This window comes from Labeo rohita, chromosome 18 (assembly GCF_022985175.1).
Source record: "Labeo rohita strain BAU-BD-2019 chromosome 18, IGBB_LRoh.1.0, whole genome shotgun sequence".
Lineage (NCBI taxonomy): Eukaryota > Metazoa > Chordata > Actinopteri > Cypriniformes > Cyprinidae > Labeo > Labeo rohita.
In genome coordinates, this window is record NC_066886.1 from 14,464,351 (window position 1) to 14,485,942 (window position 21,592).

Genomic DNA, 21,592 nt, shown 5'->3' on the forward strand with positions numbered 1-21,592 from the left:
AGTAAGACAAGTTGCCGGTGGTGTTTCATTAAGTTCAGATGTATGAAACTGGAAATATCAAATCTTACAAAGACAATATATTTAATCTTGTTTGTGTGGCTGACCGGTGTTTACTGTTTTATAGTCTTTTTTTTTTATATTAGCACATTCAGTTGTAATATTTGTATATGTTCAGTAACCTTGCTAATGTTTGAAAAGCTGTAATTCTTCAGGAAGTATTTAATTTCAATAGACGCTTTGAATGCATAACACACACACACACACATTTACATGAAAAAGACCTTTTACATTCATAACCTGCATTAGTTCATACAGTCTGCTTACTTTCTTTATTCAGTTAACCCAGTTAGTCACAATATCTGCAACACAGCATTGTTTCCAAATTAATTCTGTTTAAACAAAACTGTTTTCTTCTTAAATATGATTTAATTTAATATAATTATATTTCAGATTTTATTTACGTTTATTTTAGATTTTATATTTTAATAATATTATTTTAATTGTTAATTGCATTGTTTTCTAAATTATTCAGTTTAAAATGACACTGTTTTCATTTTAAATATATAATTTAATTTAATTATATTTTAGATTTTATTTGAATTTATTTACATTTTCATTTAATTTATATTTTAATATTATTTTAGTCACAATATCTGCAACACAGCATTGTTTCCAAATTTGTTCTGTTTAAAACAATACTGTTTTCTTCTTAAATATATAATTTAATTTAATATAATTCTATTTTAGATTTTATTTAGATTTATTTACATTTTTATATATTTTATATTTTAATAATATTATTTTAGTCACATTATCTGCAACACAGAATTGTTTCCTAATGAATTCAGTTTAAAACAATAGTTTTCTTTTTAAATTAATTCAGTTGAATATAATTATATTTTAGTTTTTTTGTATTTATTTACATTTTCATATATTTTATATTTGAATATTATTCTAGTCATGATATCTGCAACACAACAGTGTTTCCTAATTAATTCTGTTTAAAACAATACTGTTTCCTTCTTAAATATATTATTTAATTTAATATATTTAATATAATTCTATTTTAGATTTTATTTACATTTATTTACATTTTTATATATTTTATATTTTAATGATATTATATTAGTCACAATATCTGCAACACAGCATTATTTCCTAATTAATTCAGTTTAAAACGATACTGTTTTCTTTTTAAATACATAATTTAATTTAATATTAGTATATTTGAGATTTTCATATATTTAATATTTAAAATAATGCTATTCTAGCCACAATATCTGCAGCACAGCATTGTTTAAAACAATACTATTTTCTTCTTAAATATAATCGAATATAATTATAATTTAGATTTTATTTGTATTTATTTACATTTTTATACATTTTCTATTTTAATAATATTATTCCATTATTCTATTATATATTTTAATATTGATCGAACTGTATGTTTGTGTGTGTGTGTATATGTTCCAATATAAAGAAGTAATGTCTTTGTAGAGTCTGTTTTATTTTGCAGTGCCCAGTCTTTTTTATCCCATCACATTTTTCCAGACTTCAAACTGCAAAAAAATGTGTGTAAAATATTTTTCTATGTAGTTTTGCTCTAAATTCAGTAGCTTCACAGTGCACCGGAAGCACTGCTGTACACCTGTGTTTATGTTTCTTACCTTTTATTTATTTATTTATGTGTGTGTGTGTGTGTGTATTTACACTAAAGACATGGCCAGCTTGACAGGTACAACTAGTATGTCTAACCCATTCTTTCACATCAATCACTAAAAAAAACTAAAAAAAGCAGTTCAGGATAGATTCAAGATCATTTCCTTTGGGGTATTTATCCACCCTGGTGGTTCACAGTGTACAGCATACTGGCTTCCACATGTTTTTAGGCTGTAGGCTTGTTTTTCTCCTCCCTAAGGGTCCATTGGACTGCAGCATGAATATCCGGAGATTTGTGACCTTGGACCACATAATCAGTCTTAAGTAGCACGGGTATATTTGTAGCAACAGCCAAAAATACAATGTATTTGTATACAATTGTATACAAATATCATTAGGATATTAAGTAAAGATCATGTTCCATGAACATATTTCGTACATTTCCAGGGTTTCTGTAGGTTTTATGAGGGTAAATTTAAGACTAAGAAAATTTAAATACAGCACAGCACAATACAGCAATATGTTCTCTAAGTATAGTTCAAGTTTTACTTTCCCTTTCAAATTAGCAGAAATTCAGCGTCTAGCAATTGTTTGGTTTTAGTTCATTTCAGTTTTCCCTCTTTTCCTCACTTTACTTTGGTAAAAGGGCCGTGCACATTTTACTTTCACTTTCAAATTAGTGGCAATTAGGTGTCAAGCTGTTTGTTTTTAGTTTGTTTGAGTTTGCCTTCTTTTCTTCACTTTCCTTCGTTGTGTTGTGCGCATTTTACCTTCGCATTTAAATTAGCGGCTTTAACGTAACGTAACAAACTTTTATTAACAAAATGAATAAAAATACACCATATTATTTGCCTGATATAAAATAATAACTTACACAAAGTTTAAATATGTATACAAAACTAAAAATCAGTAAACGCTGTGTAACCAAATAAATAAGAAACGTAGAACGTTTATTAGCAAAATGAATAATAAAGCTTGGTAGCATGGCATACACCTTGATGTAATATATATATATATATATTTTTATATATATATATATATAAAATACACAGTTTAAATAATTAAAAATCAGCAAACACTGTGGAGCCAAATAAATGTGAAACTTCCACTATCATCTTAGATAAATGGCAGAAGTCAACAGGCTTTTTAAAATATTTTTTAAACAGGCGCCTTTGCATTTCTTTTTTAAACTCTTCCGCCATGGTCTTGTCTTTCTCACCTCTCTCTTCTTGTCAGTCAGCTCGACTCACTCCGGTGATAATTGAAGTCTGATCTGTGATGCAACTGTCATTCAGCACGCTGCATTGAGCAGCCACGTTGTTTTAATTGTATTGTTTGTTCTCTAACTGAACTAAACTGAACTTTTTATAGTAATAAAAAAATCTAAACGAGAAGTTCTTCTTTGGGTGACTGAAGATGAAGATAAATGCACACCATACTTAAACATGCTTACTTAAAAATACGCCATCTACCGCATATTGTTTAATAAATATTGAGTGACCTAAGCCATGTAGCACAGAAATAATGCTTTCACTTCACTTTAAAATGAAACACATGAGGAAACGTTCCCTCACAAAAATTAATAAAATGATCATATGAATTTAAGACTTCCTGCTCTGATTTAAGACCTTTTCAAGGCCTTAATTCACGGAAAAGCGATTTAAGACTTATCATACATATATTAGAATTTTTGATTAGTAATATGCATTGCTAAGAATGTCATTTGGACAACTTTAAAGACAATTTTCCAACCTTAGATTCCAGATTTACAAATAGTTGTATCTCGGCCAAATATTGTCCTATCCTAACAAACCATACATCAATGGAAAGCTTATTTATCAGCTTTTAGATGATATATCAATCTCAATTTCAAAAAATTGACCCTTACGACTGGTTTTGTGGTCCAGGGTCGCATTTCAGAACATTTCCGACCAAGGCGCAGTGGTCTTTTACAGAGTCAGATCCTGAAACAGGATTAGATTGGCCCTCGTAGTCATTTGCTCTCTGGAAAACGTCCATCATTATCAGAACTTCTTCCACTATTTCTGTCCTTCCTCTCTCCTCTCTCACACTCACCACCCTCTACTATGTAGCTCTGATACTGCCCACTTTATGGTGCCATAGAGGAGTCTATCCACTCTTGTCCATCCTTTGAAAAGCTCCTCCCCTTCCAACACTGCAGTCATTCCCCATCTCTCCAGTTATGTTCCTCTTATCTCTCAGCTTTGTTCCTGATCAGTTTTCTTTTCTTTTTGACTTCTTCTTTTCAGTTGTGGCTAATTTCATTTCTTCAGTAATTTTTTTTAGTAGAAGTGTGTTTCACTTCTGGTAAAAGAGAGACAAGTCAGAATTCTGATGGCTTCTGATGGCCTGAACTGAATCTTGCTATATAGCTTCTTGACGTTTCCAGAGCAAACATAAGAAATCTCTATGTTCTTATTGAAGTCTTGGACAGTACAATGACATTCTGTGATAAATGATTCATCTTTCAGATGAACCTCCAGTGGCTTTGCCTTCAGAAGCTACAGGAAGTTTGACTTATTCTCGATTTTTTTTCGTGAGTCTGATAGTGTATCTTTACTGAATTACTGTCACAATCAAAATGACTTGTATCCTGGCAGCTAGGTTATTTGTCATTGTCAAGAAAGTTTCTGAACAACGAGAGTTGCTGATAAAGTTTCTTTTCCCTGTTACAGATATCTACAGCTACCAAAACTTATATAAAATACAGAAGGTTTACTGTAAAAGTCATCCAGAATCAAAATTCTGTCATCATTTATTATTCTTTATGTGGTAGACAAAAGAAAATACTTAATAATGTGTATTGTCCATTCAACGTCATATTTTATATTCCACAAAAGAAAGAAAATCATACAGGTTTTGTACGACATGAGGGTGATTAAATCATAACGGAATTGTCATTTTTGGCTGAACTATCCCTTTAAGCAACAGTACGGTAATTCCAGAGGTCACGTCTCTTTTATTTCCATATTCATTTTAACTCTGCGCCACAATTTCTCCAAGAATCATTGAATTGGCTCATAGTAGCGTCCTTGCAGCACCCAGAATTTCAAGCTTTTTTGTTACCACAATAAATGTGTTAACAATGTCCCCAGTGCCCTGCAGTTCTTTTTCCTGCACATCTTTCTGTCTCTCTCTCCATGATGGGGAGCAGCAGACAGCAGGCAGGCCGCTGAGAGGTGTTGCCAGGCAGAGCACTCAAGCAGCAGCAGGAAACAGAGGGAGGGTGGAGAGAGAAAGAAAGAAAGATGGTGTATGAGAGAGAGAGAGCAGGGGGAAGGGCAGAGCTGGCAAGCAGCCTGAGTGGTAGAGAGATACGAGTTTCCCATACTAAAAGGAGAGAGAGAAGTGAAGAAACCCTACAGCACAACCCCGCCCGCATGTCCATTAGGCCTAAAACGACAGAGTGAAGTCCACATTGCGTGTTGTCATATTTATAAAAGATTTACAATAGCGTACAGCTACTCCCAAGAACACCATCGGGGCATTGAGTGCATAGGAGATAAAAACCTTAGCACTGCTGCGAATATCACAATGCGCTTGCGCGTACGCAGACTTGTACATAAAAGCACACAATTCTTCCTTAAAGGGATAGTTCACCTAAAAATGAAAATTCTGTCATTAATTACTCACCCTCATGTCGTTCCAAACCCGTAAGGGTTCATCTTGAGAACACAAATTAAGATATTTTTGATGAAATCTGATAGCTTTTTGACCCCGCCCAGAAAGGTGGTAAGGACATCATTAAAATAGTCCAGAATAGTCGTTATTTTTGTTTTCTTCCCGCACAAAAAGTATTCTTGTAGCTTCATAGCATTAAGGTTGAACCACTGATGCCAGATGGACTATTTTATCGGATATCCTTACTACCCTTCTGGGCCTTGAATGTGTCAGTCACGTTGCCGTCTATGCAGGGTCGGAAAGCTCTTGGATTTTATTAGAAATATCTTAATTTGTATTTCAAAGATGAACGAAGGTCTTAGGGGTAAGGAACGACATGAGGGTGAGTAATTCATTATTGGATAAACTATCCCATTAATGTGTATATTCTCTGCACCTACGGCCAAATAAACAGGCATTTGAAATGTATTATGATATTATGATATTATTTGTGATACACATGCACACAGATATAAATGTGCGCGCGTGTGTTTAAATAATGTTTATTAATTTTTTTTTTTTAAATGTTTTTAAAAGAAGTCTCTTATGCACACCAAGGCTGCATTTATTTAATGAAAAATACTGTATAAAACTGTAATACTGTGAAATCCACTTACAGTGTAAAAAAAACTGTCTAGTTTTCTATTTTCATATACCTAAAATGTAGTTTATTCCTGTCATATCAAAGTTTAATTTTCAGCAGCCATTGCTTCAGTCTTTAGTATCACTTGATTCTTCAGAAATGTTGGTGCTCAAGTATTATTAATTATTATTTGTGCTTCTCAAATATTAATAATGATTCTTATTATTACCAATCTTAAAAATTGTTCTGATAGCTTAATATTTTTTCTGGAAACCATGATTCTTTGACGAATAGAAGTCTTATATATACACTACCAGTCAAAAGTTTTTGAACAGTACGATTTATATATATATATATATATATATATATATATATATTTTTTTTTTTTTTTTTTTTTTTAAAGAATTGTAATAGTTGTTTGATCCAAAGTACAGCAAAAACAGTACAATTCTGAAATATTTGTATTATTATTTAAGTCACATGATCCTTCAGAAATCATTCTAATATTCTGATTTACTGCCCAAAACATTTATTAGTATTATTATGTTGAAAACAGCTGAGTAGAATTTTATATAGAATGAACAGAAAGTTCAGAAGAAAAACATTTATCTGAAATAGAAAGCTTTTGTGACATTATAAATGTCTTTATTATCACTTTTGATCAATTTAAAGCATCCTTGCTATATAAAAGTACTAATTTTTATACTCTTTTCCTAAAAAAAAAAAAAAAAAAAAAAAAAAAAAATAATAATACTGACTCCAAGCTTTTAAATGCTACAGTGTATAATGTTACAAAAGTTTTTTATTTCAGAAAAATGCTGATCTTTGGATCTTTTTATTCATCAAAGAATCCTGAAAAAAAAATGTACTCAGCTGTTTTAAATATTGATAATAATAATCTTGAACAGTAAATCAGCATATTATAATGATTTCTGAAGGATCTTGTGACACTGAAGGCTGTAGTAATGATGCTGAAAATGTAGCTTTGATCACAGGAATAAATTACATTTTAAAATATATTCAAATATAAACCAGTTATTTTAAATAGTACTGTACATCATGAGTCTCTAAACCATGACTCAGGTGAAATTTGCCTTTAGTCAAATGTAATCAAAGATTACCAGCACTTATAGTGGTTTTATCAGGCCAGCACAGCCGGTTGCTTTCTAAAAAAAGCTTATGGAAATCCTCAGTTAACATAGCTGCCCTAAATCTGCTATTTGTTAATAGACAAAATATGCTGAGAGGAATACATGCGCAGCCAACAAGATACAGGTCACAAAGGAAGGTGCTTTAGAGAGAGGGTGAGGTAGCACTAACACTATCAAAGAAAAGAGATTAAAAAATAATGTCAGTGTATGGTCACCCTTATTAGTGCTGTTCAAGTGATGCCCCATTTGAGATCGTGTCCTATGAGATCAGTTTATACTTGAGTACTTAAGTTCATACTGTGTCAGGTAGACTTGAGTTAAGTGCCACTAAGCGATCCTACAAACCAAATGCACCACTATTAAACATTAATACAACTTAGCAAGTTACAGTCACAGCAACAGCACCCCCTAGAGTCAGTGTGGTGAACCATAAGACAAATAGAAAGAGAAATATGCAAAATAGATGTTAAGACCTTGGTGTATTTTTTCCTACAGGACTGAGAATATATAAAGTGGGACATCTGAGAATTGTATTAGACATTATATATATTAATGATCTAGAAATAGCGTAAAATCTTCCATTTACATCATGTGATTTCTGTTTTAACATTTTCAAAATGCTAAAACTTTCCATGTTTAAAATAGATTCTGTTTCCCAGTTCTTCCCAGTGGTCTGAGACTTTTGGACCTCACATGTCATAGACCTTGCCCTCACTTCCTGTCTCTTATTTATTTTTTTAGTCCTGTTTCTGCTCTCTTCCCCAATTTTGGGCCTTATATCAATTTCAGCCTGTGTCTTTATCAACCGCTGAATCTGGCTCTGTGTCACTACATCTGTGGATGCTTGGCACAGGGCATTTCACATCATTATCCGATATTTAACTACTGTTTATCACTAAATCATTTTAGATTTAGTGTTTAGTGAGGCTGTGTGATGTTGTAAGTGGAATTATTTGTTGGAGGGGATGTTATGAGGTCAGGAGGCCGTATATGTAGCCAGAGACAGTAGCATTATAAGGGGGAGGAGATGAATGAGTGACAGAAAAATTAATGTAAAAATGAAATGTGACAATCAATATGGAGGCTGTAGGGTGTCCCGCCTTTCAGTGCCATTTGCCATTTTCATACACACTACCAGAATTTTAAAGAATTCTCTTCTGCTTACCATGCCTGCATTTATTTGATCCAAAATACAGAAAAAGCTGTAATATTGTGAAATTATTTTTACTATTTAAAATAATGGATTTTTATTTGAATATATTTTCAAATTTAATTTATTCCTGTGATCAAAGCTAAATTTTTAGCATCATTACTCCAGTCTTCAGTGTCACATGATCCTACAGAAATCATTCTAATACGCTGATTTGCTATTCTAGAAACATATTAGTATTATTATTATTTTTATCAATATTTAAAACAGTTGTGTGAATTTTTTAAGGGTTTTTGATGAATAAAAGGATCTAAAGATCAGCATTTATCTAAAAAAAAAAAAGCTTTTGTAACATTATACACTATACCATTTAAAAGCTTGGAGTCAGTATATATTTTTTTCTTTTTTGGGGGGAAAGAAATGATAGAAATCAACACTTTTATTAACCAAGGATGCCTAAAATTGATCAAAAGTGATGATAAAGTCATTTATAATGTTACAAAATATTTATATTTCAGATGAATGCTGTTCATCTGAACTTTCTATTCATCAGAGAAACCTGAAAAAAATCTGCTCAGCTGTTTTCAACATTAAAGTAATAATAAATGTTTTTTTGTTTTTTTTTCAGCAGCAAATCAGAATATTAGAATGATTTCTGAAGGATCATGTGACTGGAGTAATGATGCTAAAAATTCAGCTTTGAAATCACACCAATAAATTGCATTTTAAAATATATTAAAATAGAAAACAGTTATTTTAAATAGAAAATATTTTACAATGTTACTGTTTTTGCTGTGCTTTGCATCGAATAAATACAGGCTTGGTGAGCAGAAGAGACTTCTCTTGCTTGTTTACTCAAGATTTCACACATTATCTAGACCAGCCCAAAGAATACAAGGGTTTTTAAGCTTGATTTGAGCTAGACAAAGTACGTTTATGGTGATTTTGTCAGATTTGAATATAATATTGCCTCCTAATTGAGAAAAACAAGATTATTCAAGTAGATTTGAGTAGATACTACACTACGAAGTCTCTTATGCTCACAAAGGCTGCATTTGTAAAACAATAAAACGGTAATAAAGTAGTATAACAATTTAAAATAACAGTTGTCAGTGTCACATGATGCTTCAGAAATCATTCTAAAATGCTGATTTAAAGCTGATTTAAATGTATAGTATTATAAATTTTGAAATCAGTTGCATTGCTTAATATTTTTGTGGAAACTCGATAGAAACTTAAGTAGAACAGCATTTATTTGAAACAAAAATCTTTTGTAATATCATAAATCCTTGTCTCTTTTGATTAATGTATTGTATCATTGCTTAATAAAAGTATTAATGTGAATAATACTTTCATTAATCAATTATTAATTAGATTTTTTTTATCTTACAATCTCCAAACGTTAGTGTACATAGAGATTAGCTATGTAGCTATAGAAGGAATTTCCAAGATGGCGGCAAGGTGAACTGACTTGCCTTTAAGGGGCATTGGTGTAGTTGAGCGCTGTAGACAGTAACAACAGTGGAATGTTCACATTTCCCTGAAGAATTCTGTAGCAACTAAGGAAACCTTCGACTGCAATATCCTTTTCCACAGATGGACAGGAAAGGAAGGGATAGAGGAAAGAAAGAGAAGCCAAAATGAAAGGGACAGAACAGCATGCACACATAAGAATATGAGATATAATTACACAGGATACAAAATGAAAAATCGAACTGATCCAGAACGATAGTTGTTTAGAAACCAAATACATTTCCAGAAGAAATACTTGCAGTAATTTCCCTCTAAATGTGTCAAAACATTTTTGGAATTGCATTTTGATGTAATCATCCATTAGTGTCTACTGTCTACCAGTATTACCAGCCAAAGGCTTTGATGGATGTTTCGGCGTCTCGCGGTACTCAACCTTCAATTCAACTGGCATCCAATTTGGAAGCACACATATTTCACTGTTTCTTTCATCTGGAAGATAAATGACATCCACAGCCTTGGAGAATATGCATCACGCATTGTTGAAAAGCAGGCTCGGTCCTCACTGTCTCCTTGCATCACTGTTGCGTTTTGAAGAGGATAGTGTGTGTATGTGTGCGTGTTAGCTGTGAATGGCACAAGAAAGATGTTTCATGTGTTATTTGGACTTTATGTCCAGTAGTCTGACTTCCTGTGTGACACTGTTGTTCAAAAAGCAGTCTTTTTTCTGTCAGAGCATAAATGTGACCCTGGACCACAAAATCAGTCGTAAGTAGCACAGGTATATTTGTAGCAATAGTGAACAATATATAATATGGGTCAAAATTATTAATTTTTCTTATTTGCCAAAAATCTTTAAGATATTAAGTAAAGATCCTTATTTCCTACCATATATATATATATATATATATACTTAATTTTTGATTAGTAATATGCATTGCTAAGAAGGTCATTTGGACAACTTTAAAGGCGGTTTTCTCAATATTTTGATTTTTTTGCACCCTCACATTCCAGATTTTCAAATAGTTGTTTCTTGGCCAAATACTGTTCTATCATAACAAACCATGCATCAGTGGAAAACATATTTATTCAGCTTTTAGATAAAACCCTTTTTGGCCCTTTGGCCCTTATGACTGGTTTTGTGGTTCAAGGTCACAAATAAGAATGTGTCAACAAAATATGACTTGCGAGATCACTTCGTTCTGTACTTAGCAAAGCTGCATTTATTTAATCAAAGATACAGTAATGTTGTTTAATAATATTACAATTTAAGCTATTTTAATAGGTTCCTGTGATGGCAAAGCTGAATTTTCAGCAGCCTTCAGTGTCTCATGATCCTTCAGAAATTGTTTTTGTAGAGACATTTTGTAGTAACAAGTTCAATAAAACAGCTTTATTTGTAACATTATAATGTCAATGCCTTTACTGTCACTTTTGATCAATTTAATGCATGCTTGACGAATAAAAGTTTTTCATTTCTTACCGACCTGACTATGCCTTATTATAATGCCTTCATTTGATAAATTACTGATGATATGGTCAATAAAATTTGTATTAAAGGAGAACTCCGCTTCCAGAACAACAATTTGCAAATAATGTACTCACCCCCTTGTCATCCAAGATGTTCATGTCTTTCTGTCTTCAGTCGTAAAGAAATTATGGTTTATGAGAAAAGCATTTCTCCGTATAATGGATTTCACTGGTGCCCCGATTTTGATTTTCAGCTGGGATCGTTTAGAGCCCTTTGAAGCTGCATTTAAACAGCATTTTGGAAGTTCAAAATCGAGGCACCAGTGAAGTCTATTATATGGAGAAAAAAGTCCTGAAATGCTTTCCTCAAAAACCATAATTTCTTTACGACTGAAGACAGAAAGACATGAACATCTTGGATGACAAGGGGGTGAGTAAATTATTTGTATATTGTTTTTCTGGAAACGGACTTCTCCTTTAGCTGTGCTTGGCAAATTGTGGTTTTAGTGCAAATCTAATGTATATTGAAAAGATGTGTTTTTGTAAAGCTGCAAATCGATTAGTCACGATTAATCAGTTTAAAATAAAAGTTTATGTTTTCATATTATATGTGTGTGTACTGTGTATATCTATTATGTATATATAAATACACACACACATATATGTATATATTTAAAACATATATTTGTAAGTATTGTATGTATATGTATGTAAACACCTGTATATAATTTATATTATATATAAATATAAATATTTTACATATAAACATATTTTCCTTAACATATAAATGTATGTGTGTATTTATATATTAATAAATATACACAGTACACACACATACAGTATGTAGACAAACTTTTATTTTGAACCGATTCATCGCGACAAATCGTTTTTGCTGAAAATAATGGAAGTTACTGAATTTAAATAACACAATTTAGTGCTTTTAACACTTGGTCAACTATTTTGTGGCTGGTTATTGAATAAAATATGAGATTTTGTGCTGAAGTATTCAAGAATTGTTTAGTGAATTCACAAACACCCTTATAAAAGATTGATTCATGTTTTTATGCATTAGGAAATAAAAACAACTGGATTTCCTTGGTTGAAAAGCTTCTAGTATCTCTAAAGAGACTTTTCTACTTCATGTGAATGACAGTTGCTGAGATTCTGTGGAAAGCTGTAAGTCCTAACTGACATGTCTTCTTTCTTTCTCCAGTTACTTAGACAGTTTAGATCGGATCGGTGCTGCAGACTACCAGCCCACAGAGCAGGACATTCTACGAACTCGAGTGAAGACCACCGGGATTGTAGAAACCCACTTCACTTTCAAGAACCTGCACTTCAGGTGAGACTGATTGGCATGTAATTTATGCATCTGAACGTACAGCGTGTAATTCAGAGCCTCGCACTGGCTGTTAGAGTACTACAGTTATCATTTTCACTCATTCATGATTCATAATCAGGCATGTTTTAGATAAAAAGCCTGATCTCATATATGTATACTCAGACTGTTTTAAGCAAAAAAGTGTTTGTAACTCACATTACAACTGGAGTGGTTACAGACCGAGATGAACGCAGATGAATATTGCCAAACACACTTCATATCATCTCATTCACAGGTTTTTTACACTCTCTCAGCTGATAGCACATGAAAACAGGCGACTAAAATAAAAGTGTTGATGGGAGTAAGACAGACAGATCTGCCTCCATTATTCAGATTTAGAATCACGACATACTGTTACGCCAGAAACTAGCATTTTCACAGAAAAGGCAGGACCTCAGTGGACAGCTAAATTACATGTTCTGAAACTGATACTACTATCTGAATGACACATCTGTTAATGATATTGAGTGAAAATCTTTACAGATTTAAAGTCCCCATGAAATCAAAATATTTTTTTTTTAGCTTTAAGTATGAATATGTTAACCTGAAGGTTATTTATAAGCTAGTGTGCTCCAAAACAATAACAAAATTCGCATATACAGGCACAGTCTCTCACTTCCAGCAATATGGATCAGTGATTTTGATGACACCCTGCACTTCAGCATCTCATCAAACTTTGTGTCCAATCAAATGCTTTCTAGAATCCAAAGCGTCCCACCCTTACACTATAAATATAAATAAAATATAAAAAGCACTTCGGTGGACCTTTTAGGGCTGTGTAGTCAAAAACGGTGATTAAAAATGTTTTTTAGGATTCCTGCTAGAAAATAGAAAGTTCAGATGGTCAGCATTTGTTAGAAATCTTTTTTAAATGTCTTTATTGTTTTACCTTTGATTAATTTGAAGCATCCTTTTTGAATGAATGTATTAATTTCTTAAAAAAAACAAGAACAAAAAAGTAATGAACTTTTGAACGGTATGTTGTGTGATGCAGTGCATTATTGTGCAGTGCTCATGTTGAGTTGTGTCCACTCAGGCTGTTTGATGTGGGAGGTCAGAGGTCGGAGAGGAAGAAATGGATCCACTGCTTTGAGGACGTGACCGCTATTATCTTCTGTGTGGCTCTGAGTGGATACGACCAGGTGCTTCATGAAGACGAGACCACGGTAAGCAATGAATGCACACAGAGACGCAAACACGCACATCCGTGCTTACGCTTTGACACACACTATTTGTGTGACTGAATTGCATGTACACACTCAGCGGCTGTGTTTCATATACACTCAAGTGTGCACACTTAACACACTAACAAAAATGATTCATGGGTATTTTAATATGTTTTCTTATGCTTTAAAAGAGCTGCCTCAGTTAAGATGAGCACAGAGACGTCAAATCTTAATGGACTGCACTGCTGTAACTACATGATCTTCATCCACTGTTGATCAAAACACTGTAATTGCAATTATGTTGCCATTCAAGTGAACATGATCATAGTGTGCTGTGTGATCATTCACAGCCTTATAATTTTTTGTTTACCTGGTTTTTAGACTTTTTAAGGTCAATGTTGTTGATCAATCAGCCTTCATTGTGAACTCCCACACTAATCGGCACATTAGGTAATGCTGTATGTGTCATCTTGTGCATACTGCGTGCTGTAATTCTTGTAAATAGTAAATAACTGTGAAAGAAATAATACTTAGTTCACCCAAAAATTAACCACTCACCCTCAAGTCGTTTCAAACCCATAAGATCATCTTCGGAACACAAATCACACGGATCAGCTTTCTGATCCTGCATAGACAGCAATGGAACTGACATGTTCAAGGCCCAAAAAGATAGTAAGGACATTGTTTATAGACTGTTTTAACAATGTCCTTACTGCCTTTTTGGGTAGATGGGTGATGATCGAATGACTTAAGGGTTTGAAACGACATGAGGGTGAGTAATCAATGACAGAATTTTTAATTTTTGGGTGAATTATCACTTTACTAATAATACTATTATTAGCATTTTGTATTTATTTCATAATTATCACCATACTGTTTTGTAAGTCTGTTGGAGACTAACTGTTTGCAAACATGATTTAAAGTGTGGGTGGCCTCGGTTTGAATCATGGGTTATGTTTTGATGCCCCACACACTGTACCATCAAATTTAAGCAAAAATTAATTAAAAACAAAACAATTATTTGGATAAGTCTGATAATGTCATAGCTTTGAGTATTGTAGCTGTCATGTCTGTATTACAAATGCTTATCCCGTACTAACTAGCTGTGCGCATAATGGTTTCTCAGAGTGCTGGGGTTCCCGCTGGGCCAAGAATGAATAATATGCTTGAAAATGTTTGGAAATTTTCCAGTTTTTCTATTTCGTTTTTTATGTTTTTGCCAACACATTTAGTAACTTGTTGTCTTGGGGTGTCAGAATGAATTTGTACCTCTACTTAAAATGGTAATTTTGTTGATTGTTACCTTAGTCAAGCGTTAAGGTCGGCATGTAGGCTTAGTGGAGTGTTTTGTCTCCTGATGTTGTCATTAGTTTAACACCACAAGCACCTTTTCTCACCATGTTCATTTCTTATAGACAACATGAGATGAAAAACACATGAATATTAAATATATCTGTTTAAAATTAAGGAAACAGCAATTAAGTTGATATAATTTAACAAAATTATAGATTTTTTTAAATTATTGATTGCTATTTGAACGTTATATAGGCAAGTTATAAGTAATGACAACTTGTAACTATGAATGTTTGCTGAAAGGAATAGTTCACCCAAAAATCAAAATTCTGTCATTAAGTACTCACCCTCATGTCATTCCAAACCAGACCTTCATTCATCTTAGGAACACAAATTAAGATATTTGTGATGAAATCTTAAAGCTTTCTGACCCTGCATAGACAGCAACACAACTGACATGTTCAAGGCCCAGAAAGGTAGTAAGGACATCATTAAAATTAGGGATGCACAATATTATGGGATCAATATCAAAATCTGCCGGTAAAGGCTTTAAATGTAAATATCGGCATCGGCCCGATATGAAAAATTATGCCAACATGAGGAATAACTCAGGGTTTGCTAGAGATTAGATCACGGCAGCAGTGTGACTCATTCTTGAGTTTTGCCTGAATGATGATTAGATTTACTGTTATGGATCGCTGCATTTAATCAGAGAATGAACGTACTGAATGACGCATTCATTGTATGAAAGAGTTCATTCGCACCGAACCGTCACGGTACAGGCATCTTGATTCGGTGCGTGAAGCCTTACAATGAATACAGGCAATTCACCCTCAATCCAGAAGGGGTGCCCGCAGTAATGCTACGCTGTTTGATAACCGACCGCAGAAGAACAGCGAATGCCAGGAGTTGCACACTTAAAACAAAGCCCACTAGACAGTGACCATGTGCTGATTCTGAACGCGTCTCTCACTGACAAATGAGTATACTTTAAAGGCTTGCGCACTCAACTGTCTGCGACATGGAGCTTTGTGGCTCCATTTCAGCATAAATCCAAATATTCCATAATATTTCCATATTTGCGATGCATCCAAATGCTAAACTATTATTTATTATGTAACTTATAGACTTTGTACTTCAGTCACATTCGAACGGTGACACAGTGAGTAAGGAGTTTTTGTGTATTTTTGAAAGTAAAATACACAAATAACATTTAGACTGTTTCTGATTACACAAGGCAATAATTGATGTCATAAAATCATGAGAATGTTTTTATTTAATGGTCAGAAGCTGTTGCTTACATGAATAAAAAAAAATCACCAACATGGCACTTGTAAATTAAATAATTTTATATGTACTGACTTATTCATTGTGTTTAATATGATAATTTTTTTTTAAACAAATTATTATAAAATGTTATGGTTACAACTGAATTTTTCTGAAAAAAAGGTTAATTTATAGTTATTTTCATAGCTTCAATGTACTGTCATTATAAAAGAACTTCATTATTATTTATTTAATTCTAACAAATATGTTCTTGTTAAAAATGAACCAAAATGAAAAATAACTTGTTTATCATTTCCGCACAGGAAATACTTTTTTTGCTGAAAGAGAACAAAAATACCGACTTCATTCAACAATTTCTGCTCTTCCATGTCAGTCTTCAATGTGTACAAAAGAAATTTGTTGACCAAAGTAGTTATTTTTGTTTTCTTTGCACGCAAAAAGTATTCTCGTAACATTATGATTGAACCACTGATATCATATGGACTATTTTAATGATGTCCGCACTACCTTTCTGGGCCTTGAACGTGTCAGTTGCATTGCTGTCTATGCAGGGTCAGTAAGCTCTCAGATTTCATCAAAAATATCTTCATTTGTGTTCTGAAAATGAACAAAGTTATTACAGGTTTGGAATGACATGAGGTTGAGTCATTAAGGACAGGATTTGGATTTTTGAATGAACTAATCACTTAAAATAAATAGGGAGACAAGTTCAACAGAAAAAAGCCAAACAAACTTCGTTTTAAGTTCTGTGAACCCTTTTACAGTGTCCTTTAAAAGAAAAAACAAAGAATTATTAATGTCCCCCACGCTATTGATTGATTCTGTGACCGTGCCAACTGAATCATGGCAGGCGTGATGAGTCATGTTTGGACGTCTGTGTGTAACACAGGCCTCAGATCTGCCCAGACACACTCTCTCTCGACAAACTCCGATAAGAGAATTTTTACAACATCAGAGGGATTTACGGTGACGCGTTTTAGACCTAGGAGGGCTTTTATGGCTAGAAAAGTGGACACTCATAAATACAGCAACTCTCAAGCGCCCATATTCGCCTGATCTATGGAAGCGATAAAAAGCGAAGACAGATTCTATTATTCTGTAAGAAAGTCCTGGCGAAACAAACGGACGGAGATAAACACACATACAGATCCTGTGAATACACGCATCTCCTGTCAGTGCTCGTCCATTCAGCGCTCTATCAGTGTTTACGCATTTGCCGTCTCACATTCTGTCCCGACCTTCTCTCCTGTGCACCCTGTGGCCTTTCCTCCTCCGTTTCAACAGGAACATGTTCACTGTGCGTTCCTTCAAGTTTGACCTGTGTGAGACTTTTTCTGTTTAGAGCTGTTCTTTTCTTCATTTGTGACAACGCATGGACCGATTCTGCATTGCTCCACTGCTGTTTAGCATTTTAGTGTGCGTGTTTGTACGTGTGGGTCTGTGAGCACCAACAGCAGTGGTATCTGGGGGTGGGAAATGTGAGTGAAGTGCTGAAGTGTTGGGTTCTGGTGCATGTCCGGCTCCGCTCGGCTGCTCCCGTGGCCTCCAGCGGCCACCTCTGCATCTGCGTCTCTTCTTCAAAACATCTCAGCTGCTCTCCTGTCATCTCTCGCCATCGGCTTTCTTCTCTAACCAATCTCTAAACAATCCAGCCCAGCTCTACAGACGGCCCTTCCACAGGTATGAAATTACCATCACCGACCTCAGTTGAAGTAAATGCTAAAAAGAGCTGGAAGCAGTAAGCTTTATGTTGTGCTTTAACTTACGGGTCAGCCCAAAATGAAAATTCTGTTATTTTGTTTAAATTCTCTACACACTTTTTTGTACTTAAAAATCTCACATATAAGTTAATGCTACTTACTGTTTCTTTGTAATTATTGGTTAAATGTACTAGTAATTTTTTAAGTGAATATGATTTTGAAGTAAATCCTACACCAACGTTTTTGAATGCATCTATACAATTAAAGTCAATGGGGTCAAATGTTGTTTTGGACCCCATTGACGTTCATTGTATGGATGAAATCAGTTTAAAAAATCTTGTTTTGTCTTTCACAGAAGAAATATTGTCATACAGAATTTTCATTTTTTCTTAAACTACTCTTAGGAGAAGTTCACTTTCACAACAAAAATGTACGGATGATTTATTCACCCTCTTGTCATCCAAAATGTTCATGTCTTTCTTTCTTCAGTCGTAAAGAAATTGTTTTTTTAAGGAAAAAAATTCAGGAATGTTCTCCATATAGTGGACCTCTTTGGTGGCCGTGAGTTTAACTTCTAAAATGCATCTTAAATGCAGCTTCAATGGACTCTAAACGATCCCAGTCAAGGAAAAAAGGTCTTATTTAGCGAAACGATCAGTTATTTTCTTTAAAAAATTGACAATTTATGTATTTTTTAACCTCAAATGCTTGTCTTGTCTAGCTCTGTGTGAACTCTGTGCATTCCGGGTCACGACAGTTAGGGTATGTCCATTACTGCGCGAAGTAGGGGTGCTCCCTGATTTGGAGCTAAAGAAAAAATGGGGGTGCTAGGGGTGCGGTGTTAAAAATAAATAAATGTAAATTTTGTAACAACAAGGAAATAAAACAAGTTTTTTTAATTCGAATATTCATTAAAATTCATTGGAAAAAACACAATGACAATAAGCAACAATTGTCGCGTGATGTCAGCACATCCGCGTTCGTCATTGAACATTAGAAATACACCAGTCAATATGTTGCAAAAACGCATTTCTGATTTTTTCGCCGAACGAAGCGCCATGCTAATGTTTTTTTGTGTGTTTGAAGAGCGGAGAAGAGTCTTAACTTTTGCCGTCTAGTTGTAGCCAGTATACTTTTGTAGGCTACATTTTAAATATCCTGTGAATATAGAGCTTCATCTCTATATCATGAGCTTCATCTCTGTATCATGATATATAATTTTGGTGTATTTAAAGACAAGAATAACTAAACGCCCATATAACTACAATAAACGTTATAGCCTGTATGTTGATGAAAGCACATAATGCGATGCACTTGCTGCCTCAGATACAGCTGTTCTTATGACAGACAAAACCCAGATCGTCATTCGCTGGTCAAACACCAATTAACTTTATTTGAGCTTGATTTTCATAAAATGTTAAGTGCAGTCTGATAAAGCCATAATACCATTTCTGATGACTGTGTTTAATTATTAAAAAAAAAAAAAAACGCCTTTTTTCGTATTCTATTTTTATTTCTATATTTCAGTGCTTGGTGTGCCATGGTATTTTTTATTTACCAATTTTATTTGCCACTTTATAGGCCCATAATAAAATAGTACCATTAAGATGTTCACATATATGAAACTGAAGTTTTCAAATGACAATTTTGTTAATAAAATTTGTAACGCAAATAAAATGGATTTCCCCTTCAAAAATGATCGTAGTTGGTGGTTCATTATTATTACAGATATTTATTATTATTATAGATTATTATTACCTCCCTAAGATATTTAGTGTCCCATGTCCAGCTGAACTAAATTGATTTTATTTCTATCAAAATGCTTTGTAACACCGACTACAGGACCAAGCCTGTGTATTGCACACTTATAACTTCGCTCCTGGCAAAACTTGACCAACCTGCCCACCCCTCCCTGCTATTGGTATGTCGAAAAACTCCCATCTTGTTTTCTCCTCCAAATTCAAAATCGTCCTACATCTCTTTTTTGTAAAGGGTGTTTGATCCTCCTTGCGCGTTCACTTTGCAAACAGTGGCTTGGTACTTCGGCAGCGATGTAGGACAATTTTGAAGTTGGAGGAGAAAACGAAATGGGAGTTTTTCGACATACCCTAACTGTATTGAACCGCAGTTCACACAGAGCTAGACAAGATGAGCGTTTGAGGTTAAAAAGTATATAAATTGTAACATTTTCGAAAATAACTGATCATTTTGCTAGATAAGACCCTTCTTCCTCGGCTGGGATCATTTAGATCCATTTGAAGCTGCATTTAAACTACATTTTGGAAGTTCAAATGATCTTCAAATGATCATTTTTGGAGTAAATGATCTTTAGATTTTTGTTCTGGAAGTAAACTTATCTTTTAACTGTCTGCTCGTTTGTGATATATCCTAGTTTCTGTAGTTAACTTATATCAGATATTCTATATGCGTTGCTGTTTCGGTCAAAAACCTCAATTTTTAATTGGCTGTTGCTGGCTGAAGTGATCGGCTGACCTTGTTCTTTCCAGTTTCCTCCTAAAATGATCGGACACATCAAAGAGAGTCACTGCTTCCAACTCTGAATTCATTACCATTCAGATGACAAACAAATAACAAGCAGAATAATTTATTAATTGCATATGAAAATAAGGACAGTGTATATCTTTACCATTTTCCCATTAGAATTAACATGAGATTCATTGTACACCATCATGATGAGATAAGTAATTAATTTCTTAGGTAGCAGAATATATTTAGTTTCCTTTTCTGGCTTCTTGGCTCTGTTAAATCTCCTTTCTTTTTTCTGTTCATGTCTCACTTCATATTCTAATTTTGCACTCAAAGTGTGATTGCACCTGAATGTGTGTGCGAGTGTGGATAAGAGCGCCTGAGAGTGAGCATGTGTGTGTATATGGATTTAATTTGCTATAAATTGGGGACAGTTTTGTTGTTTATTTTATGTTTTAAAAATGCTAAATGATTTATTGTAAAGGTGGGATCATGCATGTGCAAGATCAAATTAATCGGGCAAAAAGCAGAAAAAATGTGTCCCCCTTTATAGCTGAGTAAATCTGTGTCTGTGTGTTCGTAGATGCGTGTCTGTAAATGATGTTGATGTTTTATTTGTCTTTTTGCAGAACCGTATGCACGAGTCCTTGAAGCTGTTTGACAGCATCTGCAACAACAAATGGTTCACAAACACCTCCATCATTCTCTTTCTCAACAAGAAGGACATATTTGAGGAGAAAATTAAGAAATCTCCCTTAAGTATCTGCTTTCCAGAGTACACAGGTAAACTCATTAACCTGGTGTTAAGAAATGCTTGCAAATGAAGAAAGAACAGAGAGGATAAAAAGACACAATAATTGATGAGGCCAGGGCTGCAGAAAAACACTCTCTCCGGAAGCCAATTAGCACAATAAATCTTTAAGAGAAGAACCGTCCTGTTATTTTATTCCTTGTGGATGGATTCACACTCCTAATCTAGACAGCTTGCATTTATGTTATTCTCCAAGCAGTGAGGGGGAAACAGCCAAAAACGGTCACCTGTTATTCCCTGTTGATTTTTATTTTGTAGCTCTGAGCTTTTCATCTTCCTCCATAGCTGTTTTTAAACATTTCC

The 21,592-nt window shown here is 33.8% G+C and overlaps 1 protein-coding gene across 3 annotated transcripts in view; it reads left to right on the forward strand.

Moving 5' to 3' along the window:
• Positions 1–21,592, forward strand: part of gnao1a (guanine nucleotide binding protein (G protein), alpha activating activity polypeptide O, a) — a 112,072-nt gene that overhangs the window by 77,096 nt on the left and 13,384 nt on the right. For 2 of the 3 annotated variants that reach the window (XM_051134379.1, XM_051134380.1), the window contains exons 5-7: positions 12,378–12,506; positions 13,582–13,711; positions 21,108–21,261. In XM_051134379.1, coding sequence (XP_050990336.1) covers positions 12,378–12,506; positions 13,582–13,711; positions 21,108–21,261 — 413 coding nt within the window. The remainder of the gene's footprint in view (positions 1–12,377; positions 12,507–13,581; positions 13,712–21,107; positions 21,262–21,592) is intronic. The other variant, XM_051134377.1, reaches the window with a different exon arrangement.